General features: G+C 44.1%; 1 protein-coding gene across 1 annotated transcript in view; it reads right to left on the bottom strand.

The window, feature by feature from the left end:
• The window catches only part of LOC144680088 (putative Polycomb group protein ASXL3), a 350418-nt gene that overhangs the window by 258128 nt on the left and 78791 nt on the right, over nt 1-13499 (bottom strand). The window contains exon 5 of the mRNA XM_078541234.1: nt 8131-8258. Within this exon, the coding sequence (XP_078397360.1) occupies nt 8131-8258 (128 nt within the window). The remainder of the gene's footprint in view (nt 1-8130; nt 8259-13499) is intronic.

Below are 13499 nucleotides of genomic sequence, written 5' to 3' on the forward strand. Positions count from 1 at the left end.
AGGAGAGCACACAAGTGACTGCCTCTCTAGGTATCCTCAGCATCATTGGCATTACCTCACCGACATCTGCAGATGGTAGAGGGGTTGGAGTGATGGATTCTGGGCCATGTCACTGCCCTGTGATACACTGAGCCCTGGTTGCCACCCACCTGACCACTCTCAATGTCTGGCCCCGCCACAAGTACAGCCCCTTGTTGGCCTTCTGTCTGAACTTCAACTACATGCAGTTCCATCATACTTCTGCCCCATTCTCCCTATACCACTAGGTGGACAAGATCCATGTTGTCTCCAAAAGCTCGACAGATGTCCAGGCCCTCACAAGAGTGTGTCCTCCAATGGTGAGCTGGCCTTTACCAAATACCTTGTACCTGTGGTCGAATGGCATTCACTGTTGTCTTGCATAAGCTCACCCTGGTTTTGGCAGAGTTCTTCCTGGTCTTGCTTTCAGTGACGCTCAACCTTCCCTCAGTCACCTTCGACCTCCCCTCAGTGAGCCTCAACCTCTCAGTGGCCCTAGACCTTTCCTCAGTCACCTTCTATCTCCCTTCAGCCACCCTTGGCCTCCTCTCAGTCACCCTCGACCTTTTTTCTGATACTTCCCAGCCTTCTTGCCCCTCCTCCAATAAAATCTCCGAGTGGTGTCTGGCATCTCCAAAAGGTTCACCTTCCACCTGGAGGAGCACTTTCCCTGTTCACCGCCGGCTTTAATCAGGTATTGCCTCCTTTGAGCTGGAGCTCCATGTCCAACCCTTCTGTCCTCTGGAGAGGCAGCATGTGGTGTGGGTGAGGCTGTTGCTCTTCATTAGAGGACCATGCTATAGCTGCATATGTTGCTCCCATGCTGCAGTGAAGGCTGACCACAGGGAAATTGAGAGTAAGGTGAGGAAAGTGGACAAAATGACTTCCAAAAAGTTGGAAATCACATTCAAAGCAGTGATATCAGGGTCTCAGAACAAATCTGTAAGTACAAGCTTTTACAGAAGCTGGCCACAAGCTTTGCAATTTTACTTGTTAAAGGCTTTCAAACGTGTGAACAATGACACCCTGCTGTTCTCTTGCCTTATTGAACCTGGCAAGGGAAACATTTGCACCGGACATTAAAACTGGAATGCTGGGTTAATTCTTAAGTTAATTGGGGATTCAAATATTTTAAGCACTTACTGATAGCTCAACGGGGTTTCCTGTTCTCCTGCAAACCTGCTCGAGTTGCGACAAGAAAAGCTAGGTAAAGGGCCAGTGATAGGTGGAGATAACCAAAAGATGTCACAGACAAAAGGATAAAGAGGTGTTGAAGGTGGTGATATTATCTAAAGGAATGTGCTAATTAAGGGTAGTCCCAACCCCCCACCCCTTAAACCAGCTTATATTTCACCCCTTTCCTATTTTTACTTAGTTCTGTTGAAGGCTCATGAGGACTCGAAACGTCAACTGTGCTCTTCTCCACCGATGCTGCCAGACCTGCTGAGTTTTTCCAGGTATTTTTGTTTTTGTTTTTGTTTTGGATTTCCAGCATCCGCAGTTCTTTGCTTTTAGTCAAACGTGATTTGCCTTTATGAATCTCTGCTGGCTCTCCTCTATTAGTCCATGCTTCTCCAAGTGACTGTTAATTTTCTTCTGGGCTATTGTTTCAAAACACTTCCCCACCATTGACATTAACTGACTGGCTTATAATTATCATATTTCACCTTTCTCCTAACTATACTCAGTTCTGCCGAAGGGTCATGAAGACTCGAAACGTTAACTGATTTCTTCTCCACCGATGCTGCCAGACCTGCTGAGTTTTTCCAGGTAATTCTGTTTTTGTTTTGGATTTCCAGCATCCGCAGTAGCTTTTAGCTTTTTGTTTTTATCTCTGTGTTTAATTGACTGCCACCTCTCTTCAAGAAATGCCCTCTCTGAAGAAGTATTGTTCTGTTCTCCGACAGGATTTCCGCCTGTCTCTTCTGCCCTGCTCACCTTCATTGCTTTCCATTTCTCTCCTGGTGTTTGACAAGGCGTTTACTAAAACCCGCTTTCACAGCCATATCTCCTTTCTCAGTGACTGTCTCCGTCTCCGACTCACCCCATGTGGATTTCAACTGAAATTCCATCCCTCTTGTTTCGAACCCACCCAGGATTACAGGTATCTCCGGGACATAAAACGTTTCTCGGACTGCTGTTCCCGTCGCATTCTGAGATCCACACTCAGTACCATGCGCCGCCATATGAACACACTCGACCTCTCCCTCCAGCAGCGCCGCCGCACCCTTTTTCAAAGCTGCGCGTGCCCCCAGTTTCATTTTATTCTTCGCCTCATCCGTCGCCTCAACAAGAAACTTTTTCTCTTTCTCTCAAGTGCTAAGGAACGCAAGCTCCAACAACTCATCGACACCAACTCCCATCTGGGACCCTCCACTCCTGCTTGTCCCTCCGTCCCCACCCCATCTTCCAATCCCAGCCCCAGCCACGTATTCACTATACCCCCTGACCTTCCCCTCTCCGACGCTGAACGTTCAGTGCTCAGCAAAGGACTTAGTTTCATACCCTTACGCCCTTATCTCAATGAATTTCGGGCTCGGCACGATGCTGAACTCTTCTTCCGCCGTCTTCGTCTCCATGCTCACTTCTTTGGGCAGGAGTCCTCTCCCCGTTCAACGGATCCTTTTACCCACCTCCAATATTCTCCCTCCACCTGGACCCCTCCCTCTGGATTCTTACCTTCTCTTGATCTTTTCATTGAGAACTGTCGGCGTGACATTAGCCGTCTCAATTTCTCTGCTCCTCTCACCCATTCCATTCTGTCTCTCTCTGAACTCACTGCACTCCGTTCTCTCAGGTCCAACCCCAACATTGTCATCAAACCCGCTGACAAGGGTGGTACTGTTGTTGTCTGGCGCATTGACCTCTACCTCGTGGAGGCTGAGCGTCAACTCGCAGACACTTCCTCCTACCTCTCCCTGGACCATGACCCCACCACAGAACATCAAGCCATTGTTTCCAGGACTGTCACTGACCTTATCTCCTCTGGAGATCTTCCTCCCACAGCTTCCAACTTGATAGTCGCCCAACCTCGGACGGCCCGCTTCTACCTCCTACCCAAAATCCACAAACAGAACTGTCCTGGCAGACCGACCGTGTCAGCCTGTTCCTGCCCCATGGAACTCATTTCTCGTTATCTTGACTCCCTTCTCTCTCCCCTTGTCCAGTCCCTTCCCACCTACATCCGTGATTCCTCTGACACCTTACGTCACATCAACAATTTCCAGTTCCCTGGCCCCAACCGCTTCCTCTTCACCATGGATGTCCAATCCCTCTACACCTCCATCCCACACCAGGATGGTCTGAGGGCCCTTATCCTTGAACAGAGGCCCCAACAATCCCCATCCACCACTACTCTCCTCCGTCTGGCTGAACTTGTTCTCACACTGAACAATTTCTCCTTTAACTCCTCTCACTTCCTCCAAATAAAAGGTGTGGCTATGGGTACCCGCATGGGCCCCAGCTATGCCTGTCTCTTTATGGGGTATGTGGAACATTCCTTGTTCCAGTCCTACTCCGGCCCCCTCCCACAACTCTTTCTCCGGTACATCGATGATTACTTCGGTGCTGCTTCATGCTCTCGTCGGGACCTGGAAAAATTTATTAATTTTGCTTCCAATCTCCACCCCTCCATCATTTTCACATGGTCCATCTCTGACACTTCTCTTCCCTTCCTTGACCTCTCTGTCTCAATTTCTGATGATAGACTGTCCACCAATATCCATTACAAACCTACCGACTCCCACAGCAACCTCGACTACAGCTCCTCACACCCCGCTTCCTGTAAGGACTCCATCCCGTTCTCTCAGTTCCTTCGCCTCTGTCGCATCTGTTCTGATGACGCTACCTTCAAAAACAGCTCCTCTGACATGTCCTCCTTCTTCCTTAACGGACGGTCTCCACCCACGGTCGTTGACAGGGCCCTCAACCGTGTCCGGCCCATATCCCGCGCATCCTCCCTCACGCCTTCTCCTCCCTCCCAGAAACATGATAGGGTCCCCCTTGTCCTCACTTATCACCCCACCAGCCTCCGCATTCAAAGGATCATCCTCCGCCATTTCCGCCAACTCCAGCATGATGCCACCACCAAACACATCTTCCCTTCACCCCCCCTGACGGCATTCTGTAGGGATCGTTCCCTCCGGGACACCCTGGTCCACTCCTCCATCACCCCCTACTCCTCAACCCCCACCTATGGCACCTCTCCATGCCCACGCAGAAGATGCAACACCTGCCCCTTCACTTCCTCTCTCCTCACCGTCCAAGGGCCCAAACACTCCTTTCAAGTGAAGCAGCATTTCACTTGCATTTCCCCTAACTTAGTCTACTGCATTCGTTGCTCCCAATGCGGTCTCCTCTACATTGGAGAGACCAAACACAAACTGGGCGACCGCTTTGCAGAACACCTGCGGTCTGTCCGCAAGAAAGACCCAAACCTCCCTGTCGCTTGCCATTTTAACACTCCACCCTGTTCTCTTGCCCACATGTCTGTCCTTGGCTTGCTGTATTGTTCCAGTGAAGCCCAACGCAAACTGGAGGAACAGCACCTCATCTTCCGACTAGGCACTTTACAGCCTTCCGGGCGGAATATTGAATTCAACAACTTTAGATCTTAAGCTCCCCATTCCCACCCCGTTTCTCTCCCCTCCCTTTTTTTTCAATAATTTATATAGATTCTTCTTTTCCCACCTATTTCCATTATTTTTAAATCTAAAACTAAAACTTTGTTAGTCTTTCCAACCCACCCCCACTAGAGCTGTACCTTGAGTATCCTGTCTTCCATTCTTAATTAGCACTTTTCTTAGACAAATATCACCACCTTCAACACCTCTTTGATCCTTTTGTCTGTGACATCTTTTGATTATCTGCTCCTATCACTGCTTGCTTATCTCCACAATCACCACACCCTCAACTTCTCTCTCCCCCCGCCCCCGCACCTTAGACCAGCTTATATTTCACCTTTCTCCTAACTATACTCAGTTCTGCCGAAGGGTCATGAAGACTCGAAACGTTAACTGATTTCTTTTCCACCGATGCTGCCAGACCTGCTGAGTTTTCCCAGGTAATTCTGTTTTTGTTTTGGCTTATAATTGTCAGGTTTACCTTCTCTCCTTTTTTGAACAAGGATGTAACATCGACAATCCTCCAGTTCTTTGGCACCACCTCTGTAACTAAGGAAGCTCAGAAACTTGTGACCAGCATCCCTGCAATTTCTACTGTAACATCCTTCAACAACCTAGAATGCATCCTATCTGGACCAGATGACTTACCTACTTTAATTACTGCCAGCTTTCTCTCCCCCATCTTTATTTTTATCTGATTCAGTAGCCTCGCAACCTCCTTGTTCACCACAGCTTTGGCAAAATCCACTTCATTGGTAAATACTGATGCAAAAGTACTCATTTAATACCTCAGACATGTTTTCTGCCTCCACCAATGAGTCTCCATTTTGGTCCCTGATCAGGTCCACCGTTCCCCTGACAACCCTGTTACAGTTAAATGCCTATACAGACCTTTGGCTTCTCTTTTATGTTAGCTGCCAATTTATTCTCTGACTTTCTCTTCACCCGTTTTATTTCATTTTTCACTTTTCCTCCGTAGGTTTCATATTCAACATGCTTCTCTCTTGCATTATCAAGCTGATATCTGTCATACACCTCCATTTTCGTGCATCCTACTCTCTAAATCTTTCATCATTCAAGGACTCTGGCTTTGGGTGCTCTCCCTTTGCTCCTTGGGGAAATGTGCCTGGACTATACTCAAACAAACTCCTCCTTTAAAGTTGACCATTGCTCCATTACATTTCTGCCTGCAGTCTTTGACTCCAATTTATTTGGGTCCAATCTCTCCTCAATTCATAAAAAATATCCCTCCACCTTAAAAGTAAAGCATCCTGGATGCTTTACTTTTATCATAGATTGCTCCTTCTCTTTCTCCATTGCTAATCTAAACCTTATGATACTATGATCACTGTATGGGAAGCACAGATGCTTCCCAACTGTGACATTTTCTACTTAACCCATTTTATTCCCCAGAGCTAGATCCAAGAATGTCTTCTCCCTTGAGCAGGAAACGTACCGATTATGAAAATTCTCCTGAACACACTTCACAATTTCCTGCCCTTCTTTGCCTTTAAAACAATCATTGCCCTATTCAATATTGGGGTAGTTAAAGTCCCCCATCATTACCTTACAGGGCGGAATTTTCCATGCCCGTAGGCGGCGGGCGTGTTTGGCAGCGTGAGCAGACAATATGGCAAGAATGCCAAAAATTGGTTTCACGACGTGAAACCAGTTTGCAATTGTCTGCTCTGCCCATCAATGGCGGGCCACGTTTCCTGACATCGGGAACTTCATTGTAATACATCTGCATATCATTATAAGCCCAGCTTGCCAGAATCATCCCCCCACACTAAATCATCTGAGCACATTGACATGTTTCACCACAGGATACATAAGTAGTGCGCCTGGCAAGCTGCACTTCGAAGGGAACTCAGAGGTGAGTGCACAGTAACTTTGCGCAGTACTCGCAAGGGTCATCTGTTCGACTTCAAGGTTGAGGCGCTGTGCATTCAGGCAAGGGCACAGGCAAGTCGCTTTTTCCCAGCTGGCTGAAGTGCAGTGCTGCAGCAAGGGCTGCCCTGCAGTTGAGGCGACTTGGAGAGGTTGTGGGAGAGAAGGGCTGCCCTGCAATTGAGGCAAGTTGTGGGATGGGGGTCAGGGGCTGCCCTGCGGTTGAGGTGAGTTGTGGGGTGGGGGGGCAAGGGCTGCCCTGCAGTTGAGGCGACTTGGGGGGGGTGGGGGGAAGCAAGGGCTGCCCCGTGGTTGAGGTGACTTGGGGGCTTGTGGGGAGTGGGAGGAACAAGGGCTGCCCTGCGTTTTAGGAGAGTTGATGGGAACAAGGGCTGCAATGTGGTTGAGGTGAGTTGCGAGGGGGGTGGTGCAAGGGCTGCACTGCAGTCAATGGTAGTGCACAAGCATGTGTAGGGTGTGGGGTGTGGAGGAGGGAAGTGGCTATGCATGAGGGAAACCTTGTATAAAGTGGCTATTCTTCTGCAGCAGAGATAATTCAGGCACAGCCACATTGACATGTTTGGAGTTGAGCTTTTAGCTTATCTTCCAACTCAAGCAACAGTGAGACAACAAAGTGCCACCAAGTGCTCCAGAGCTTTTCACCTCATGGGCACAGACTTCAAACTAATGAGTGTTTTAATTGAACGACAATTGGATGTCTGGGCAAGTTGTACAATCTTCTTGCTAAAGCTGGCCATGGAGCAGTCACTGGTGGAGGCGCTCACAGACCCTTGCAATGTTATCATTCAAGTTTGAACCAATTTCCCCTATGGTCCAAGCTAACAGTGCAGCCATGCAGCATGGGTTAGGAGAATGCCTTCGCATTGTTTATTTATGGGACATTGTTGGTGCAAAATGGCTACAGAATTTGTCAACAGTCGCTGCACTTCAAAAGTAATTCCTGCTTTAACTTGATAAGACACTGTATATAAAATAGTAATAATAGTGTTTTATAAGTGTAGGACACTTAGCTCTAAAGCCTAGAACCATACAATATAATTTGGGAATGCTTCAAGTCAGGATTGAACAACATCAGTGAAGTGTTAAATTGATGATATTTGATGAATTAATGAATCTTGCTTTTCCTGTGGCGTTGCAGAGAAATTTTACATTATATCTATGGTTGGGTATCTATTTCCAAAGATTAAATAGAATTCAAAAAGTCTCCAATAGAACAAATTATACCAATCTGAACTATTCAACATGATAAAAAATTCTTCCATTCTTATTTGGTGCTTACATGATATCTGAGATTATATATTTTGGAAGAGGAAAATCATAACCATTGGACCTAAAACAAAAGATTTGAAGTTCACTGGATATATTGGGAGAAAATAAAACATTTAACGCAAAGAAGGTATCAGCTTTGGTCTAAGAGGAGGAACATCACCACAAATAGTCCAAAGTCTGAACAGGTTTTTGCTAAAAATCTAACCAGCTGACACATGGCCACAAAATGAGGAGTGGCAATTAAACTAAGCAACTGAAAATGTCTACAACATTTTACAAAGAGTGAAAATTGAAATTACATTAAGCTTACCTGTTTAAGTGCTTTTTTGGTATGTTGTTGAGTCGAAGACAACACCTTGTTTTGTGCAACTGTAGTTGAAGAACTTGTACTTGTTGGAGAAGAACTCTCGTCAGGCACAGGTTTCGGGTCTGGACAAACTGGAAAAGGATATTAGAAATTGTAAGATCACTGACTACACTATGGGTCTTCCTCGTTGTATTAAATAAGCTCATTCTATGGTTTTAAATAAAGATTTTACATTTACAATAGAGGAACAAACAATGTAATTAAAACAGAAAATGCTGAAAAACTCAACAATTATGATGTTCTGATATAAAGGTTATAAAGATGTCGGTTCACATATGTAAGGCCATTAAAAAGACAAACAAAATCTTTTGCTTTGTTTCTGGATGCACAGATTACAACAGCATTGCAGTAATTCTAAACTTGTAGAAGACATGATTTAGGCAACAATTGAACTACTGTGCACACTTTTGGGCACCCTATTAGAGGAAGAATTTTAAAGCAAAAATATGTTTGCATAGATTGCTCAGATAGTCCAGGGTTGAGGGGTTACATTTATAAAGAGAAAATTAAAAATTAGGTCTTTTTTCACAAGAGCAGACATCCTCGATCACGTTTTGTTTTGAAGCTTGAGATCATCCTTGTGGTTGTCCCTACTGTTCCTACATAGGGGAGGCAGTGGCACAGTGGTAATGTTACTGGACTAGTAATCCAGAAGCCCAGGCTAATGCTCTGGGACAAGGTTTCAAATACCACTACAGGAGTTGGCAGAATTTAAATTCAGTTAATACAAAGGAAAATCTAGAATTAAAAGATAGTATCAGTAATTGTGACCATGAAACTATCATTGATTGCTGTAAAAATCAATCTGGTTTGCTTAGTAATTTAGGAAAGGAAATCTGCTGTTCTTATCTGGTCTGGCCTACATGTGACATCTAACTTACAACAATGTGGTTGACTCTTAACTATCCACTGAAATGGCCTAGCAAGCTGCTCAGTTCAAGGGCAGTTAGGGATTGGCAACAAATGCTGGCTTTGCCAGTGATGCCCACATCCCATGAAACAATAAATAACATTTAGTCTCATCTTTTCTTCTAGACCCTGCCCCATCCCCCAGCCTCTCAACCACTTGGAATGGTGCCAATGCCTCATTGCTTTCTAGATGTGCACCATGCCCTCTTCAACCTCATTTCTCGCATGTGACCCATCTCCTGCCCATTAAATTTCCTCCTGATTCAATTCTTGATGACACATGCTACCGCATGCTGGCTGACAACGTTAACAGTATCCTTATCGGGCACCACCTCACCCCCTTCATTAATGTGGTCATCACCTCCTCACTCACCCTCAATGAATCTGTCTTTTCTCACCATCATCCCATCTCTAACCTCCATCTCCGTTCTAAAGTTCTAGAGTTTGCCATTGCCTACAGCACTGTGCTCATCTCTCCAGAAATTCCCTGTTTGAATCCTTCTGGTCTGGCTTTTGCTCATGAAACAGCAATGTGGTTGCCCTAGTTAGTGAAAATCATGAGTGGCATCCTTTAGTGTTGAATTAAAACTGAGGATAAGTTCAGATATTATGTATTATTCTGACTGATTACAAGGGAAGACATGAATAACAGGCCTACTCCAAATAGAGATAATCAATTAAAGATTTTGATTTAAAAAAAAATTGAAGTCATAGACAAAATAAGAGAATTCAAACCAAACAAATCAAAAGGAGTAGATGGTATTCATTCTAAAGAGCCTGATATTATGATCATACAGTTCTCTTCCATTGTCTCTCTTTCATCATCCAATTTAATGGAAATGCTCTTCTGTTGCTCCACTTCTATTTATTTGGCAGCAGCTAATTGTCACCTGAAAATTTCCCCAAGGTTGGCTCCATTCCTTTGGCTTATTTCCATGTTTCCTCTCAGTGATATCATCTCAAGTATTGGTCAGCTTCTATATCTATGCTGATGATACCCAGCTCTATATCTGTCCACCACTTCTCTTGGTCCTCCCCCAATCACTATGGTATTCTTAAACATCAAGTCTTGGATGAGTCACAACTTCCTCCTAGGAAGACCATGATTTTCTATGATATCTATGATTTTCAGTTCTCAGCATAAACTCAGCATAAACCTTAACATTGATACCACCCTGCCTTTCTGGCCTATCACTCAGGTTCAACAATACCATGCACAACCTGGGCATCTTATTCATCACTGAGCATCTTACTGAACTCTTCAAACCCATATTCTCTCCATTACAGCTTTTATTTCTTTAACAATGCCGACTATCACCACTACCTTAGCCCTTCAGTCACCAAAACCTCTATCCAAGCTTTTAACACCACGAAACTCAATCATTGTAATGTTCTCTGTGACAACCTTCTTTTATCCACATTCCATGAACTACAACCAGTCCAAAATACAGCTGCTCACATCCTGACCCCATTAAGCTTTGCTGCCTAGATTATGTCCTCAATTCTGTATTAGGGGTTGAAGCTGCAACCTTCTGCCACAAAAACCACAGTGCCAACATGGAACCAGAGGTAAAATTAATTAAGAAGTAGTTATTGCATGATTAGAATAGGCTGTTTACATGGGCATCAGGAACAATGATTCTGAACTGATCACAAATCGTTTCAGAGCCAACCTTCCAACAGAATTCAGGCCTGCAGCATTGCCATGTTTTATAGCACACTTTCAATGTGTGAACCCACCACCTTCAACAGTCTGAGGGCTACCATTGACCAGGAACCTAACTGGACCAGCCATGTAAATACTTTGGCATCGAGAGCAGAAAAGAGGCTGGGAATTCCGTGGATGGCAACTCACCTCTTGACTCCTCAAAGCCCGTCCACCATCTACAAGGTACAAGTCAGGAGTGTGGTGGAGTACCCTCCACAATGTACCGACACGCAGTGACAGCAATATGTACCATATATAAGATGTACTGCAGGAACTCACCAAGGCTCCTCCGACAGCATCAAACCCACAGCCTCAACCATCAGATTCACAAGAATGATTCCAGGGATAAAGAACTGTAGCTACGAGGATAGATTGGAGAGGTTAGGACTCTTTTCCTTGGAGAAAGGAAGGCTGAGAGGAGATTTGATAGAGATTTTCAAGATCCTGAGGGGTATGGATAGGGTAAATAGTGAGAAACTGTTTCCGCTCAAGAGAACATCAAGAACTAGAGGGCACAGATTCAAAATAATTGGCAAAAGGAGTAAATGTGATGTGAGGGAAAAAACTTTCACCCTGAGGGTGGTTGGAGTCTGGAACAAACTTCCTGAAAGGGTGGTGGAGGCAAGTTCGATTGAGGTTCTCAGAAGGAAATTGAATTGCTACCTGAAAAGAGAGAATCTGCAAGGTTATGGGGATAAGGCCAGGTGAATGCTCTTTTAGAGAGTCAGTGCAGACTCGATGGGTCAAATGACCTCCTTCTTCACTGTAAAAATACTGTGATCTAGAAGGCCAAGGGCAGCAGGTGCATGGAAAAACCACCACCCGCAAATTCCCCTCCAAGCGACACACCATCCTAACTTGGAACTATATTGCTGTTCTTTCACTGTCGCTGAGTCAAAATCCTGGCACTCCCTTCCTAGCCACACTGTGGCTGAACCTACACCAGATGGGTTGCAGACATTCAAGAAGGTGGCTCACCACCACCTTCTCAAGGGCAATTAGGGGTGGATAACAAATGCTGGCCTTGCCAGTGACAGTCAAATCCCATGAAATAATTTTTTAAAAATCAGTAATTCTCTTAATCGAGGATCCCTGACCAACACTTTTGATTTTGAAAGAAAATTGATGTCAGTGAACTAGTTTCAGAGCCTGGGAATGCAATATTTAGCAAACCCCTGAATCCGCTACTAAGAGATGCAGAAGGGATAGCCCTTCAACTTTCCTTGCTTGACTCTGCACTTCTGTCCAACAGCTTAGCCGAGTTAAAAATCTGCAGCTTGCAAACAATTCATGTGAAAATCTCTGGCCTACTACTTAGCAGCACAGTTACACCTGGCTTGATTTCAACAATTTTTTAAAAATTATATAAAATATTGGAAGCAGCAGAATCAGCAACTCTACCACAAACATCTGTATGTGAAAAGGAAGAGTATCCTTACAGGAACATGAACTGAACTTCCACAACTTAAATCATCCAAAAGTGTAAAAATAATGACTTTACAAAAGTTACAGTTGGCACTAACTTAAAAATTTGCATTGAAGCCATTAAGTCAATGGAAAAATTGCTACATCACTATCAATTACTCTGTCCTATTGTGGGAAAAAGCTTTTTTTAAGAGCCAAATCATTTTAATGTTTTATGAAGAATAAATTGCCTATCTTATTGCTGACTGAAACCACTTCCAAGATAACAGCCATCAACAGCTTTATCTTTTTGCATCCCATACATGTATTGCAGCACCACCATAGAATATATATCATAGCATAACAAACAAAATAAGCAATGTTATCATGTGGCAACAGATATTAGTCTGCCACACAGAACCATTTTGGCAGCTTAAGAACATTATCTGACAGAACATTTACTCCAAGCAGGTAAATCTTGACGGCTCATTAACTGTCAAAAGTAGGGAAACTTCCAATAATACTTTCTGTCTCCAGTCCACTGTGTCTCAGTCTGCTTTACAGTTGGGATATATCTGGTAAGGATAATGAGTAGCTGTGATTATTCAGTCAGTGATTATTATTAACTAACTGTGAAGGGGTCAGTCAGTGCAGATTACAAAGCTATTCAAAGGCAAAAAACAGAATTCCTTTTTGAATAATTTAAAGAGATAAAGGGGTGATTCATCACAGAATAAAAAGCTACTGGAAACAGCATGAACTTTTCTAAATAATTCAGTCAATATAGCAACATTGTAATGTACGATACTACAGCTAGCAATGTTAACGGAATCATTCAAAGTATCCGCTTCATGCAACCTTTACCAATGTCTATATTGAATGAATTACTCTATAATGAAAGCAACAGATATAAAGACTTGTAAACACTGTACACGCATTGCAGAGGAATTCTGAATCCAGCAGTCCTAGCATTTATATTACAGTATTTCTTTAAAGATTGTGTTAAATAAAATTATATAACATAAATTTCCCCTTTCTCTTTTTTGCCTTACCCAAGAATAGATCACAAGCTAAAAAAGTATAAAGACAATCTTTTTCCAATGCCACTTTGTATCTAATTACCAAGTGCACAAAGGCAGTCAAAACATTAAGAACCATAAGACATAGGTGTAGGTCATTTGGCCCTTTGAGCCTGCTCAGCCATTCAATAAAATCATGACTGATCTTCTACCTCAACTCTACCTGCCCGCACTATTCCCATATCCCTTAATTCCTTTAGTACCCAAACATT

Source organism: Cetorhinus maximus, chromosome 4, assembly GCF_964194155.1.
Source record: "Cetorhinus maximus chromosome 4, sCetMax3.hap1.1, whole genome shotgun sequence".
Lineage (NCBI taxonomy): Eukaryota > Metazoa > Chordata > Chondrichthyes > Lamniformes > Cetorhinidae > Cetorhinus > Cetorhinus maximus.